The sequence below is a fragment of the Euleptes europaea genome, chromosome 16 (genome assembly GCF_029931775.1).
Source record: "Euleptes europaea isolate rEulEur1 chromosome 16, rEulEur1.hap1, whole genome shotgun sequence".
Classification (NCBI taxonomy): Eukaryota; Metazoa; Chordata; class Lepidosauria; order Squamata; family Sphaerodactylidae; genus Euleptes; species Euleptes europaea.
Window position 1 is genome coordinate 22,336,085 of NC_079327.1, and position 17,589 is coordinate 22,353,673.

At 41.0% G+C, this 17,589-nt stretch overlaps 1 protein-coding gene across 1 annotated transcript in view; it reads left to right on the plus strand.

Moving 5' to 3' along the window:
• Positions 1–17,589, plus strand: part of PCCA (propionyl-CoA carboxylase subunit alpha) — a 306,082-nt gene that overhangs the window by 277,330 nt on the left and 11,163 nt on the right. The window contains exon 22 of the mRNA XM_056861686.1: positions 7,824–7,964. Coding sequence (XP_056717664.1) covers positions 7,824–7,964 — 141 coding nt within the window. The remainder of the gene's footprint in view (positions 1–7,823; positions 7,965–17,589) is intronic.

A 17,589-nucleotide genomic window follows, 5' to 3' on the forward strand; every position in this document is an offset into this window, starting at 1 on the left:
ACTCTGTGAAGCAAGATCACACTTTGCATGGCGGGGCTGGCAAAAAAAAAATGGTGGGATCTGAATAATATTGCTGCCTGTTGCATGCTTTCTAATTACGAGAGCCTTGTAAACAGAAGTAAGGCGCCGGGTGTAAATAGAGTTGTAGTAGCGCTGTCATGCGGCTTATAAGGAGGAAAAATCCTCCGAGTGCTGTTGTATTAAATGATGCGTCCTGATTGACAGCTACCTTGAGACTGCGCTGATGGAGTTGTCAAAGCGGAATGCTAACAGGGCTGCTCTAGTGACTGCGGAGTTTTGCTATTCAGACAGCTTTCTCGCCGCTATCTGTTCACTTTCCGGCTGGGTTGTAACTCCACTCACGAAGGACAGCTACAAGCTTTATTTCTGTATGCTTTTGACTCTGACTGCTCAGCCTTAACCTAAAGTAGAAGGATTCTGTTTTGTGAGGTTTTAATCCTGGATTTGGCGGTGGGGGGAGGAGGGTGTGTGTCTCTCTAGACTGTATTACGTGGTGGTTTTAGAGGTGGACGGGGTGAGCAAATTTAATTGCTATTTTAATTAAGTTCTGTTGCCAAGACTCGTACTACATAGTGGTAGTGTAATTCTCCTTACTACCCCCATTAAATAGCCGCTGCCTCCCCCATCCCCCACCGGTGGGTGGGGGACCTGGTAACCCTAGGCCTAATTTTAGTAGCTCCTTTTATATGATGTAATTCTTTTACTACGGGAGGGATTGGTTCCCCCCCTATGTAAACTAAGCATTCCTTGTGGGATAATTAACTACCATATTTTGGATAGAAATTTGCTCCAATGGGTTCCCTGCAGATGTCCCTGAGTCTCGGGAAACCATTCGTGCAGTCAGTTTTTCTCCACGTGTTATTCCCCAAGGATAGGTGTATGCAGAGAACATCTCCTCTGAATTGAAATCTCCAGGGATTTAACCAGTGTGTTTCTGTGTTGCACTCTCTGGATATGGCCACACGTTTTTCAGCTGCCATGATTGCAGGGATCTCCCCTTAGAATTAGTGGTTGTGCCTGTGGAGGGAACGTGAGGAGCCTGGAGATGTAGGGAGCCAATGTGACTATATTAGCCAACCCTTAAACAATCTCTCAAAGATTATGGTACTTTATAGCCTCCACAATGAATCACATAAATATGTTGTTTTACTTATATTGGTACATAGGGGTCTTGCCGACTAAGCAGATGTATCATCAGGACTGCAAGGTAAAGAGAACCAGCGTGGTGTAGTGGTTAAGAGCAGTGGTTTGGAGTGGTGGACTCTGATCAGGAAAACCGGGTTTGATTCCCCGCTCCTCCACATGAGTGGTGGAGGCTAATCTGGTGAACCAGGTTGGCTTCCCCACTCCTCCACATGAAGCCAGCTGGGTGACCTTGGGCTAGTCACACACTCTCAGCCCCACCCACCTCACCGGGTGTCTGTTGTGGGGAGGGGAAGGGAAGGTGATTGTAAGCCAGTCTGAGTCTCCCTTAAGTGGTAGAGAAAGTCCGCATATAAAAACCAACTCTTCTTCATTGTCTGAGAATTTAATTTACTACTTGCAGTTCCTAGTTGGTCTAGGACTTCAGTATGCTTACTGTACCAGAATGTTCTGGACAGGCCACAGTGAGTGTCCTCTAATCAATCTAAAGCTTGTCCTGTAATTTTGTTGAAAATGATAAAGGTGGGGGGTAACTTAGTCCAGAGTAAATAAACATAGGAATTATCACATTTCTATTTGTAGAAAGCTGGTGGACATGTTATGATAAATATGTGTACCAAATCCATGCAAAAAAAAAAAAATCCACATCTAGTGAAAACTCCCCAGAGACCCCTAAAGTTACAGGTGTTCTCAGACACTAACTCTGTGAAGATGAGCTGTTCTCAGACACTAACTCTGTGAAGATGTTGTTGTCTTCAAGCTTGTGAGTTAGCATGATTACGTTTGAAAACCTAGCTAAGTAGCTCCGGATCCCTGTACCTGCTTTCTCACTAGGACAGCATACACTGTGTGGTGTCTTCAGCATCCATTTAGATATATGCGGGTTTGAGATCTTTTAACTGTAGAAAGTGTACCGCTCTTTTTCTTCAATCCTTTCCCATCACACACTTCTGTCTATTGCACATGATCTAAGCATTATTTTTGAAACCATGCTTTCAATTTTCAATTCAATCCATGGCTCTTTCAGTATCTTCTTGTATTTTCTTCTCGTCTCCCCCCACCATTTTGCAATTGTTCTTAGATCTCTTTTTGTAGGTAAAGAGGAAAATGTAGTCATTGGAGGAGGTTCTGGATTCCATACAGTGTACAATGTAGGTCTGTTCCTAAACTATACACATTGGAAACAAGCAGCTAGCAGTGCCAGTCTAAGCATCCTTCAAAGTCCATAGAAGTCTAAGGGCTTGTGCGTGTGTGTGTGTGTGTGTTAAGTGCCGTCAAGTCGCTTCTGACTCATGGCGACCCTATGAATCAAAGTCCTCCAAAATGTCCTATCTTTGACAGCCTTGCTCAGATCTTGCAAATTGAGGGCTGTGGCTTCCTTTATTGAGTCAATCCATCTCTTGTTGGGTCTTTCTCTTTTCCTGCTGCCCTCAACTTTTCCTAGCATGACTGTCTTTTCCAGTGACTCTTGTCTTCTCTAAGGGCTTAGAAGGGTATAACTCTGCTTAGGATTGCATTGTAGGTATTCTTGATGTTATAAGAATGTGGAGTGGAGAAATTTATACTCTACTGAGAATACTATCTACAGCTAAAGCATTAATATGCTTCCCTATTCTGTACATTCTGATACATAACCAGGACTTCACCTCATGGTGGCATGATCACAGAGTGTTCAACCTCCAACTCTGTTATGCACATTTCAACCCATTGATTTCAGTGTACTTAACAGCATGTAGGTTTGTGCTGGATTTTGACAATTGGCTCCTCCAGAATCAGAGGGAGGCATTTGTATTTTACTAAGGGATCTTGGCTGCTTCATGTTTTTCCCTAGATAGAGCCTCTGTGTCCAGCTGCATTTTATACTGGAGGTAGCCAAAACCTCACTGTTACTTAACCCATAAGACCCCTGCATGCTTACATTCCAGTCATCTTAACTTGACTTTTTCTGTCAGATTTGACCTCTGTAAGAATGTAGGCTGGAGACATGAGTGGGAGACCCACCCAAGGGTCCCAGAGGAGATTTCATGATGGCAAACATGACTACTTTTTCCTCTCTACCATTATTCTACCTGTGATTCTGACAAATTTTCCCTTGTGTTCAGTTTATACCTCCTGTTTCATTTTGTGGCACAGGCCCCCTACAACATTTGCAGTGGATCTATTTGCATTTTCTTTTAGCACACCTACTCACTTACACAAAGTAAAAAAAAAGTTAATAAATTTCAGCGTAAGGATCTTCATTACCTTACCTTTCAGAAAAAGTGAAGGTGCATTTGGGTGACATTTTGTAAGATTTTGGGTGTCTTTGTTTCTGAGCCAGGCGTTGTTCAGTTGTTTTGGTCTTTTAAACTCCTTTACACTTCTCTTCTAACCAGTCCACATGTTAACATCCTCTGAGGCACCCTTTGGTCAGGCTCTTTTCTGAAAGCTGAGAAAGTATTTTACGGAGGAATGCTTTTTTTGGGTGGTAGGATGTTATTTATTGGGATTCAGCTGACTGTAGAAATGCACCGGACAGAACTTTAAACCTGCTCTACGCTTCTTTGGCCATCCTACATTCACAAAGGCCATTTGTCCCCAACTGTGCCCCAAAAAGACCTTTCTTAAGAAGTCTTCTGGACTTTTTTTGGGGGGGGGCTTTTTGATTACAATAGCTAATTCCCCTCCCCCCAAAAAAAACAGACTAAAGAACAATAAACAAATACAAAAGGAAAAGGAACAGCTCATCAATAACAAAGGCTTGCATTTGAAAGCTTTTTAGCTTACTGACTCTCACATCTCATTCCAAGCCAAGCAGGAGCCCTGCAGAGAAAGGAATCCAGAAGATAGGGAAATATTAAAATAGTAAAAGCAGACTGCTTGGTAGGGCCTGTGATGGAGAGAAGCAATGTTTTTACAGCACAACAATTGGGAAACATTTCCTCGCCAGTAAACCTCAGCCCTGCTCCCTTCTCCAGGTCGTAGGCTAGTTTGGGAAAACTTAAACCATTTTGCACTCAGTGTAGGCGGCTGGATCATTGAACAAACAATCAAGCTAGGGTGCTATGCACCTGAAAATCTGAGTTTTAAAGGTGAACCTATGTAAAAGAATTTGCCTTGCAAGCTATCGTGATTTTTTTTTGTTTCCTTCCATGATACCTGTTTATTTTTTTAAAAAAATATTTTCAAAGTAGGAATAGAAGGCAGACATTTTACCGTGGATTCTGAAAGTGTGCAATTTGGTGTAATTATATTCCCCCCCATAGGTTTAATGAATGACTTTTAACTACAATTTGTCTTTTGATAAATAGTCCCTCTGCACAGAATGTTTATTAGATTGACAGCAGCATGTATCCTGCAAGCTTTCCCCCCCCTCCCTTCCCATATGACTCTGACAAATTTTAATAGGAACAAAAAGCTTTTCGTTTGCGCTGTAATTTCACTTAAAGATCATATCCTTCAAAAGCTGGCAGACACTGGTACATCTTGATTGCAAAACACACAGAGAAGAGTGAAGAAACAAGCAGAAGATGTTGTTATTTGGCCTGTCACAGAGTATAGCAATTCTGCTGGCAACTTGTGCTAACAAATCTCCTCAGACACCACATCTTCCTCTCTAGGTTCCAAGCATACCCCCGTAGGATTTTCTTCTAGGCTACTGTGCCATTTTTGCCATGGGAATTAAATGCTCTCTCTTTTATTTTATTTTTAAAGTGTGAACTGTTTTAACTGACAAACAGATGCATGTTGGAAGTTTGAAGAACATGGTTGATGGAAATCAAAATGGTGGGCTTGAGCGGGCTTTCCAGAATTTTCTGGGCTGTTTGGGCCCTTTGTAATGCTGTGGGTTGCGTCTTTGACCAGCTCGTTTCTGTGTGTGCCTCACCCTTTGCATGTGCCCAAAACAGACTTCTACCTCGCCTGTTGGGGAAATCCTGGTATACAGCTTGGGCGGGGGGAAAAATCCTACCTTGGGAAATGGGGGTTGGACCACTGGGTGAATTTTAAAATTGATTTAAGTAGTGGTTGGGGGTTGTCCAAGATGTCGTGTCCTCCCCCCCACCAGTCAATGAAATAAATTGGCACACATACTTCAGCAGTAGCCTTTACTTTCTGTGAGTTTACACCTAACTGTACGTAAGGCAAATTCATATTGGAACTTAACTTTGGGCTATTACATAGCTTTGCAAAAAACTGTTATGGCACATTATAGCTATTTGGAAGGCTGTATTTGACTTGGCTCGTCTCTTTGGTCTCTGGCCATGCTTCAGCCACCTGGTTGCCCTGTTCAGTATACTCAGGTGTCATTTCTGTGCGTTGGAAACATACAGCTTTGTTTGGCTTTGGACTTGGAAGGCTTTCTAGTGTGTGTGTGTGTGTGTTTTTTCAGTAAGAGTTTGTACATCCAATTACTGGCTCAGTTGTGATTCCTTGTGGATGTGAGTGTTTAGTTTTAGAATCAGTTTATTTAAAAACACAATAGTCTCGATCAGATTAATAAGGCAACATATAATTGATTTGTGAAGGTTATCAAAGGCTCACTAAAATGAATGTACGTTCCATAGGGATGTTACTGTACGTTCATCTGTCTACCATTTTTTCCAGTGGGAGTGGTGTTGCTCCAAATGGTTATAGGACGGTCGACCAGGCTTTATTTAATTTCCGTTTGCCCTCTTATTGTACTCTTTCTTCACCAGGCATCACACGATGTATGGGGTGTTTGTGATCCCATTGGACTGGGGAACCAAAAATAATTTAGTCTTGTGGTTGTTTTATTTTCATAAGCCTGTGGGTTTTTTTTTGGGGGGGGGGGTACCGTTCAGGGGTTCTGCAATGAGAAGATGGAATGTGGTAGAGAAGCTGCCTGAAAGACAGCTCATCCATAATTCCCCTTGCAATGTGCAGCTGCTACACAGATGGTTGGACAGGTTCTTGGGTGCCCTCCTGATTTGCACAGTTAGGCTTCATCAACTCCTGCACAAATCGAATGTTTTACATTGGGTCGTGGTACATATACTGAGGGGTAAGGGGTATGCATCCCCAAGTACAAAAAGTTTTAGAATTGGCCCCGAGAGTACGCTCTAAAACTTACCCTTGAATCCTCTGCAATTTGTAGGAATTCCATAGCAGATGGACCAATTTGAAGACTTCCCTGTGGATAGGAAATTTGAACTTCATGGCCATAGGTTGTTGAATCTAGTGATGAGGCTTTAACCACATTAGCAGCGGGCTGGAAATATGCTCAGAGATTTTATTTTTTCAAAACCCCAAAAGCTGAGATGTTGAAGCCGGATTATTAAGTGCAGATCTAGCTGCAACATTTATTATCAAAATTGTTGATTAAACTAGTGATGGAAACGTTTTTGTTCTTTTTGTCCATTGATGGCCAAAGACTGAAATGTTTCTCACAGAGACCTGCTGCCATCTACTGGATTTCTGAATGCACTGTCTCTTTTTCTAGGTAGATTTTGGGGGAAAATACAAATAATTTTTTTTGAAAAAAAAACCTGACTGCTACAGATTTCAGATAATCTTTTGAGATTTAAAAAAAACTGCAGAGAAACCTTAAACACAGATAAAGCTGCAGCAATTTTTGCTGTTTTTTTGTTTGTTTGTTTGTTTTGACAGAAGCTTTAAGGATATTAGTGAGGTGTCCTCTTTTGAAAAAATTAGAAATTTTTGCTGGTGCCGTTTTAGGAATGAGTATGTATAAGGGTCTTATACAAAGTGGTCAACTTTGTATAGTACAGAGAATCTCACTTGGAAATTGAACTCTCATTCCACATTGCTTCTGCTTTGGGGGGTGTTCCTATTTCGCAGTGTATCCTGTACATAAGAGCTGAGAAGGGAAGGGTGTATGTGTGGAGATTTTTACAGGCAATTTTGTTGTTGTTCCTACTTATGAACCACTGGGTTGGTTGCAAAGATAAAATTAATTCCTTGCACTTTTTTTTTTAATAAACTAAACCTTTTCACCTGGAGCTACAATTTGACTTGCGCTTATTTACTGTGGTTTAAATTTTGGATTGATTCCATCAGTTGCTCTACATTTACATCGGTATAATTTCACAAGTACGACTGGCAGCAGGTGGAGATATTCCCTGTAAAATGCTTTCCCCAAAAGTCAACCACAGTGTATAATTGGTATTATTATAATATCACAATCATTTTAGTTAAGTTGTATGTCATAGTGGGGAAAGAGAAAGGATGGAGAATTTACAAAATAATTCCAAATTGTTGTACATTGACAAAAAGCTGGGTTTGGTCCAGTTTTTTGTACTTTCTATGCCCATTCAAAGTAATTGATGCTGGATTGTGTTTCATCAAAACTTTAATACAATAAACATATTTATGTTTAATTTTTTTTAAAGCAAACCAAGGTTCGCCTTTTTATTAGTTATTTTTGGTTTTAAAAAATCTTATTTTGCATCTTTCCATTACTTTAGCAGAGCTTCTAAATTAATGATCCAATTCTTCCAAATATGTCCATCTTTCTCCCAATGTTTTTTAAATGATAGCTTTCAAGTCATAGATTGGTCAAATTGTAGATATAAATGGTCCTGTGCAAAGGTTTTTGGGGTGTGAATGTCACGCCCCTTTTATTTCATATCCGTAGATCTCTTTGATATTGCTTGCTTTTGCAACGTTTGTGTGTGTTCTCTTCTCTCTTGGCTCCTTAGTACAAGTTGCGTATCCTGACTAAGCTTGCTGCAGAGCTGAGCAAGTACATGCCCGAGAAAGTGGTGGAAGACAGCAGCAGCATTCTGAGATCGCCCATGCCTGGAGTAGTAGTGGCAGTTTCTGTAAAGCCTGGGGACATGGTAAGATGCTTTTCTCTTCTTTGTATTCCTCCCTGGAGTACCAGGACCATTTCATGTGCATATTAGTTCTATGCTAAAAATGCCTGTAGCACCCACCTGAGCATGTATCCTGCTGCATATGGTATAGGCTCAGGTGACTATGAGCAAAATATGGGTGCAGTTATTGCAGTGTGCCAACTGACCATGACTTCCTGTCACATGATTACTCGGTGACAAACCTGGGTTGGCTGTACTGTAGTGTCTGAAAGGCCCTTCCGGTTTCTCTTGAAAGCACAAGTATTCTGTCTTCAGGCTGTTTTCTTTTGTGGAACTGCTGTGTTTAGGAAAGTTTGTGACACCCATTTCCAGAAAAATCACAGTTGAAACTGTTGTAGTATTTTGTGAGAACAGACTTTCTGATCAGGCAGGAGACATTCATTCCAACTGTATATTGTTTTGTAGCGAAGAGCTATGTGAGAAGAAACTTCTGTTCATATTGAAGAACACTTAATTCTGTGCCCCCCCCAAAAAAAATCACTGAGCCTTTGAGTAGCCAATTGCCACTAATTATACCAAAACAAAATAAAGTCCAGTCCTCTGTCTTGCTGTCTTAAATGCTAACTTCCCCTATTTACCTGAAAGGAAGCCTAGTTTTTCTTTCTTTCATGCACCACTAAGAAAAAAGCGGTTGTCTTAAATTTTCATATAAGTCAACAGTTATAATAAAAATTGTGTATAACCTGAGGGAAGGATCATCTTACATTCAGGGTTGTCTTTCTTTCAAGTAAATACATTACTTGGTAACTGCGTTAGTGTTAAAGATGCCAGTTTAATTTTTTTAATTCCATTTAACAGACATACGGTAGAATCGAAACGGTCTAAGAACATACAAGTGGGCAATTAGCCCTCAGCCGCACTGATTAAAACAGACATTTTATCACTGATATGTAATCCAACAAATGAACTGACGAAACTGGTGAAAGCCCAAAGAGCCAGTAGTTACCTCCGGGTAAATAAAGACAGGCATTCAGGGCATTAGAAGCCATAGGTCTGAATAGCGCTCCTCAGGTGGTGAGGTATGCCTGATCCTCCATGTGCCTTTTTTAACCCAAGGGATTTCATTACAAGACGAAGTAAGAACTGAGAGGCTGTCGGTTTTACAGTCTGATCCAGCGCTGTGGGCATTGTGATTGTCGTGCTTTCAACGTAGCATGTAATATTCCATTTCCCTATTTCTCGTTGTATGTGCTGTGCCTTTAAAATGTGTATGTGTGTGTTGTTGTTTGTTTTTTAATATGCATGGGCAGTTTTTGCCTAGCTCTTTAAAAATAAGAGGAGGGGGAATCAAAAGCAGAGGCATTTAGTTAGCGATGTTTATTGATATACCTTAACATCGAGCTATTTCCAAACGTGCAACAAAGCAGCTCATCTTCCTCTTTCCATTACATGCCTGGAAAGAACTAGCAGTTACATCCTTTCCTTGTATGTGTGTGTATTAAAAAAGTTTCTCCTCGGATCCCATTTGAGCGATTTCATATCTATCTTTAAGGACAAGTTTCTATTTAAAAAACAAAACAACTTGTCCCCGTGCCACTAAAGAAAGGTTAGTTCAGTTAAAATCCCAAGTGGCATTGTTATGTATGAGAGGAACTAACTGGAATCCGTGGGGGAGGGTACAGATTTTGTTATTCCTGATTTTAGCTAGACCAGTGGTCTGTGTGAAACAGTGTGCCTGCGGCAATCTTCAGGTGCTCTTTCAGAATGCATGAAGAAGGGTGCTCAAGAATACCAAATACAAAATACTTACAAAAAAAGAATGGGCAGGCGTTAACAATTAATGATTTTCTGATATACTGACTGGCCATTAGAAAGCTGAACCGCTTTTCTTTCCTTGCTTTGTGGAGTACACATCTCAGTGTTTCTCTCATGGGCAGAAAGCAGTACAAGCGCGCAAGGCGTAAGACATGAAGCACATACATCTGTCTGCAAAGAGTTAAAATAGTCTCAGCTCCCCCCCCCCCCGCATTGTTACTAGATGGGTTTTTATGAGTTATGAAAAATGAAGTGGCTCTTTGAAAAACTGGGATGCGATGGAGTATCGTTGTTTTTATGTGCATGCCTGGTGCATATTTTGTATACATGAAGAAGCAGAACCATCAGAAGATGGGCCTCCAGCCAGGAAATTAAAATGGGGAAAACATTCTTCCCATACAATCAAACATTCCAAAAGAAGTGCAGCGCAATACCAAACAAGTTGTTAAATAATGAGGGGAGATTTCTTTCTTTCATCCCCCCTCTTCTCCCCCCGCCTGTGGGTTTTTGCTGGAGGCACTGAGGCAGGCGCATTTGAACAGCGCAGGCTTATGTTCTGCCGACTTGGGGCTTGTCAATGGTAATTGTGCAGCTTTAATTGCGAAAACACGTTTGCGGCATTGAAAAGGGGAGTTTAGCGTAAATCCTTCCTTTCCAGGACTGGTGTCAAAAAGTTTTTTTGAAAGGAGATGAGGTTGTATCAGCTATCCAGACTGAATAAGCGGCGAGATGGCGCGATTCAGCTTACATGTTTTGGCTGTCCATCAGGACAAGGATCATTCATTGTAGCTTTTGAAAGCTCTGAAGTACAAGGAACGGGAACTCTTACACGCTAGTTTTTTTGTCCCACTGTTTGAATGCGTCCTGATTTTGTGTGTCTCTCCCCCCCCCCCGCCTTTTCAGACAGCCTAAGGAGTACTTAAGTACCCTTTTTATTTTCTTGAAGTATTTACCAGTTAATAATATAATGAGGTGTGAAACAATATTAGTGGGAAATGGCAAAAAAAAATTTTTTTGTTTGAGTGTTATACTATAATACTGCCGTGAGCAGCACTTCCACAAAGTTTCTCTATGCGAACTCTGCTAAATACAACTGCCTGAAGCTATTTTTGGGCAAAGTTGTTGCTGAGTAGTGTCTCAAGGAGATTTCTGCATTTCCAGAACACGCATAAATTTGCCAATAAAATATATTTGTTATTGAAGATTAAATTCAGAAATACCACCTCAGAAGTGTGTGAGGAAGGATGAGTAACCATCTTTGTTTGCCTGGTGCTCTGTTTAAGCTACAAAGAGCCTGCCTTTATTTTATTTTTTACTGTCTGATAGTGACAGTGGTTTGATCCTATTCCTTTCTGGCCACTAGTCTGAAGTCTGTGAAAAACCGCTGTTTGCTTAGCCATTCTCTATATGCTTTTAATTATTTTTAAAATCCCATTTTGTGAAAATGCTGCCTCTCAGCAGCAACGAGGGGGGAAATAACTTCTGGGACTGCTGAACTGCTGAACTTGACAATTCAACTTTGCTTTCCAGTTACTTGAGGTTTCTCTGAGGGCAGAAGTATGGGCTACCTCCAGAAACCTACATGGAAAACAACATGTCTCCTAGAGAGAGGATTAATCCTGCCACCAGTTACATGATAAATCCCACAAAAATCAAAAGGACTTATATATGCATAATTTAAGGGCAGAATCATAGAGACAGAATCATAGGGTTGGAAGGGACCTCCAGGATCATCTAGTCCAACCCCCCTCCAAAGATAACATTGGAATCGCTGGGATCCATAGAGCTCTTTAGGTATTACCCCGAGGAGTGTTTGACTTACTTTGAAAATAGCTGTTCAGAGTGGCTTGGTGTATTGCAAGCTGTTTTTGAACCTCCCCTGAGTTTCAAAAGCAGTGTGCCATGCAATAGAAGGAATAGCTGTTTTGAGAATAACCCAAGGCACCTTTGGGTGCCTAGGTCCAGTGGTAGATCCTGGCCAATATGTTTAGAGTTACAGGATCAGAGGAGCATGCCGAATATATTAGGTGCTCCAGGATCAGAGGAGCATGCTGAATATATTAGGTGCTGTGGAACACAGGCAGGACGGTGCTGCTGCAGTTGTCTTGTTTGTGGGCTTCCTAGAGGCACCTGGTTGGCCACTGTGTGAACAGACTGCTGGACTTGATGGGCCTTGGTCTGACCCAGCATGGCTTTTCTTATGTTCTTACAGTCCTGGGAGGCTGAACTTATTCCTTGCTATCGAATATGCTTAATTAGCAAAATTCTGTGTTAATTGTTTACAAAATCTGGGCAACAGAAGCCATGCACCGATTCAAAACAGGAAATGTGTGTATCTGGATGTTCATCTGGGCTGTATCGAACTAGCTGGAAGCACCTTCTGACAGGGATGTGCTTTCCCATCTGGAGTCATTAGTCATTGCACATGACTAATGGCGCAAAGACTAGAGCTGGAACGCACTCTAGGAATGCAGATAGCCAGTGGGTATAAAACAGGTAGACTGCAGTTCCATGTATGACTAGATAACCTCACTTTGTGTTTCACCTGGCATGTCTGTGCTCCAGCGTCACCTGCAGTTGTACAGAGGCCACCTAGCCAATCCTGCGTAACAAGACCATTTCTTCTGAGAGCCAGCATGGTGTGGTGGTTGAGAGTGGTGGTTTGGAGCGGTGGACTCTGATCTGGAGAACCGGGTTTGATTCCCCACTCCTCCACATGAGCGGCGGAGGCTAATCAGGTGAACTGGATTTGTTTCCCCACTCCTACGCGCAAAGCCAGCTGGGTGACCTTGGGCTAGTTACAGCTCTCCTAGAGCTCTCTCAGCCCAACCTACCTCACACGGAAGGAAAGGTGATTGTAAGCCAGTTTGAGACTTCCTTAAGTGGTAGAGAAATCTGCATATAAAACCCACCTCTTCTTCTTCTTGGTAATTTTTAGCTTTCAGCTCCTCTAATATCACTCCTTACCCCTGCCATTTAACATTTATGGCGTTGGACCAAATGTTCCCATTTGAATTGTATTTGCAGTGAAACTCCATTTTCAGCAGAAATTTCTATTTTACCGCTTGCTGTCTTGGAAGGCCGTTTTAATGGGATCCCATATAGGAAAAGAGTCTGCTCCTGTGATCAAAAGTCTATTGAGGATTTATCCCACTTCACATTCCAGTGTCCAGGATTTGGGGGTTGAACGTAATGGATTTTTGCAGACTACAATATCCCGCTACCCAGGAAGGTCAGCTCAGGATAAATTAGTTGTATTACTGAAAGATAGAGACAAATTCATCACTTTCCAAATGGCAAGATTTGCTGCTTCCATCATGAAGGATAAAGATGAGGGGGCATGCTGACCATAGTATGTTTGACCTTTGACTGCTCCAGTCACCTGCCATTTTTTAAATTTGTCTTTGGACTGTATGGTCTTTTTTCCCCTTTCCTGTTACTATATGTATATATATTTAATGATGAATTTGTACTTGTATTTTAATACTGTCTGGAAAATGTTTTTAAAATGTTTTAAAATTTTATTTTGGTGGAATATCCACCTTATTCTGTATTGTTCCTATGGCCTTTTTTTCGCTATTGCAGTAAAGACTTGATGATGTTGAACAGAAATTTCATTTGTGTAGGAACTATGATATCTGAGGGAGATGACATAGAATGAAATAACCATTCGCTTTAGGGTAGTTTGTTGAAGATTGTCATGGTTCTAGATAGAGAAGTTAAAAGATTGTGACTATTGAGCTCCAGTCAACTTATACTTCTAGTTGGGCCCATGATGCTGATTTTTCTGACTGGAAACCCTCCTTTTCCCTGGTTGCAATGCAATGCTGGAGGCTTTGAAAACAAACTTGAATTTAAAAACTCAAGTTTGTTTGGTAGTAGGGATAGGGAGGAAGAACTTGAAAGCAGCATACATTTCTTATCAGGACTGTCTCTCTTGGGGATGGGGCAGGCTGAAAGCGAAAGACGGAAGGTACCATTCTGGCTACTTCCTTCTGTACTGCCCCATACTGTGTTACCTTAACCCTGGGGAAATTGGTCAAATTGAGCACATGGCAGGTAGAATGGAGCTCTCTAGATTGGGAGCAGAGAACTGAATTCCAGAAGCATGGATTGCGTAAAAGAGTATCTTCATCCACTTCATGCACAATCCACATTCTTTAGCTTAATTTATGAGTATATTGAGGTTGTTGCTTTTACATTATCTTGAGGGGGTTTCTGAAAATTTGGGTGGATTGGCAAGGGCAGCACAGTTTTGGGGTGGCGGCGTTGAAAATCGATAATGTAAATAGCAACACATTTCTGAGCCCCCAGGTTAACGATCTGTGCTGGTTGCATCTATTTACATATTGCTGTATAAATAACGAAAAGCCAGTTACCAATGGATCCAATCTGGAAACAGTTTTTTAAAATATTTCTACACAAGAGAATTTGATCAAGTTTGCGAAGACAACTGCTTTGTCTTGTAAAGTGAAGTTGTAACTTACATTTGAAGATATTGCCTCTATGCAAACATTTTAAAAGAATACTTGAATACTTTTCAGCATCATAAAGTGTACCTAGTAGGGTTTTGGAATTTTTTTTAAATAAAGAACTATTGTGCAGATTAATTTGTACCCAAATCAATTCTGAATCAAAGTTTTACTACAGACAGCCTGAAATGTATGTGGTAATATAGCCACCTTGACAAAGTAACACATGGAAATTTGTTCTGTGTTATATTGAAGGAGTATTGAAATACTTTCCTAGTCAAATGGTAAATGCAGGGTTTCAGACTTATTTAATTTTAGACCAATGCCATTCTGCTCCATAACACTCAATTTAAAAAGCCTAGGAAAAAAAACATGTCTTGCTGAGATTACAGATAATGTCCAGACGTTCTGTCTTTCAGAAATGTTCAGATGCAACAAACCGAAAAAACACCTTACAATCTCCTCTCTTTCCCTCACTTCACTAAACACGCCGCAGGAGATTCTGAATTTCTTGTAAAATGTAGGGTTGTATATTATTTTAATATACTACTTATTGCTTGTAACTGCTTCCCTGTTTCTTTTAACACCTTGCTTGCTGTGGCGCTCTTAAAGTCTGAAATAAATTCTTTTGGCCTGGGGTAATTAGCAGCGCTTTGTACAACTAGGCAAAACAGTGATGGCAGGGGAAGGCCTAGGAATTGCACGGTTAATTATGCCACTGCTTTAAAAAATACTTTTTGCGTAACTTTGTGAAGTAATTTAATGGGCACCAAATATTGATAAACCGCACTTGTCCCTCCAGCCCAGTGTGAGTAGTCCAATGCTTTCTTATTTGCTTTAATGTAGTTCTTTGTTTGGAAGGGGCTAGTATTTCCAATGAGATGCATCGGTGTTAACTTTAGGCAGCTCTGTACAAAACAAATAACCTGGCCGCCCTGACACTTAAAAATGTGGTGCTGGCACCTATAAATTGAAAATGGGTTTCCATTTCTGGGTAGTGCTACCTTATGTGCCAGAAGATTGGAATAGGAAGTGGGTTTTTTTCTCAACCCTGATCTTATGCAATACATAAAATTGATCAGAGAGAGAGAGAGGCTATTCATGTGGCTAGAATTAATTCAAAGATCCCTCTGTAAATGCCCAGATTTGGATATGCTTGATTTAAAATTCAAATTTAAAATATGGTGGGGAAAGATGAGATGATGATAGCAGCAATAAATTAATATAACCTCTTTCCAAAAGGAAAACATTTCTACATTTTAGTGCAAATAGATTTTCATTCTAACTTTCCTCATACTCATACTTTTCAACGCTAAAAATATTTCTTCAGAAAGGACTGTTCTGTGCCTTTGACTGTAAAACTGTAGGGAAATGTGGACATTTCTAGAACCTTTGGGAGCACTTGTATTTTGGATAAGTGGGGGTACCATGATTGGTGCTTATTGCTGTCAGGGGAACATCACTGACCTTTGGTTAATCAAGGGTCAGAAAATCTGGGATGCGCTCTGCTGAAATTCATTCTTTAAGGGAGAGTGGCGTAAAAAGTTTAATAATCATCTGTCAAGCACTGATAATTGCTGCTAATTATATTTTAAACTCGGTAGCTCCTGTTTCAAAATTGATTTGGAGGGAAGGGGGGGAAATGGCATTAATTATTTTACACAGATTTGGACAGTGTCAAGGAATTCAGTCAGAGGTTGCCTAGCTTATACTGATTTTTGTTTTCTGCATTGGCATCTGATGCCAGTCACAGAAATACGAAGAACCTCAAGGAATAGCGCTAGCCAAGCAAATAATGCTTAAAAAGCACTGGATAGGACTCTTTTTAAAAACCACAGACTTTGATTTCTTACCCTTTCTATCGCTGTTGCCCTTCTCAGGTTTTGCAGTGTTGGCATTTTCCCTGTTGTGTACAATGACCTTGCAATCTGAGTTTGCCATCAATTTTTTGTTTTTGTTTTTGTTTTGTTTTTTTTGCAAATTCTTACAACTTACAATCAGGTGGGGTTCTGGCAATCTATTCCCACCCTACCTGGGATAGCTAAATACAGGGATATGTGGGTATCGTGGACTTTCCTTTCAACTACGCTCGCCTTCTAGCTCGGAAAGAAGGTGGCTTTAAAATAAGGTTCTAACTGTGCTTTTGAGCTGTTCAGAGATGTAGGGTTGGTGGTTTTTTTTTTTAAATCCCCCTCCAATTTGTTATGTTTTGTATTTTGCTTAAGAGTTGTGTGTGAGACCTCCCCCCCACCCCCCACCCCAATGAGCTTTTCAAACACATTCTATTCAAGCACCTGTGCTCTAAAATATAAAGGTCTCAAAAATGTAATTGAAGGGTTTTCACTTTTGCAGACGAGTCAGCAGGGTTGATATTGATCCATCTTTTTAGGGAGCCCCAGCACACCAGAAGGTGGGGCAGGAGAAGGCCCTGCAAGTCCTCCGAGCCTTCTGTCTAATTTGGCAGAAAAACACAATGCCGGGCAACAAAAGAACTATCCCGTACCGTAAGAAATTTCCATCTCCACCCTCTTCCTCCTCTCTCTCCCCTCAACCCCCCCCCCAAAAAAAAACTAGGCTTAATTTTTTTTTCAGTTGCACACAATGATTCGATGCTCACTCTTGCATTGAAACAGTAGCTGTCAGAACAGGCAGGAAACAGTTTTCTTTTAATTGCCGAAATCATTCGGAAGTGCTTCGTACGCTGCTTCTGTGCAGCAGATGCTGTGCATTAATTGGCCTGTGTAGGACTGACCCAGGGTTCCTTGCAGCGGGCCCAGTGTTAGGCACGGGGTTTAAATAGCTTATTTATTATTTTGGATAAGCTGGCAAACATAGTATGTTTCTTGCACGTGCTGTATTTCATGGTCTGCCGTTCCAATGTCATGTGGGTTTCCAGCCTTGGTAATGTATTAGCAGCAGGTAAGCTCTAAATAACATCCATCAGGAGCTAATTTTTTTTTTAACCCAGATACGCCAGTGACTGATGAACCTGTCTTTTGTATGAATGTTTAGCACAGTAGAAAGCCATATGCCACTGGCACCGTTTCCTGTGCATTCTTTGCAGTGGCTGGAGAGTAGAGAGGGGAGGAAAAAATTCTCTTGCATTTGCATCCTGTCATTTATGAACACTATGCACTTTCTAAAATACCTCTAGGTTTTGCCGTGTGTGTGTGTGTGTGTGTGTTGAGCAACAAAATATGGGGGTTTGAGTTTCTTAAAGGCAATCTGACTATTGCTCTTGTGTTCTTTATCCAGGGATATTAGAGCTCTCATCCTTAATAGAGAACCTTGTTTCGTAACTCCCCGTCTGTTCAAAACAGACCTTACCCCATTAGAAGGTCCTCCCTTGTGTGGGAGGACCA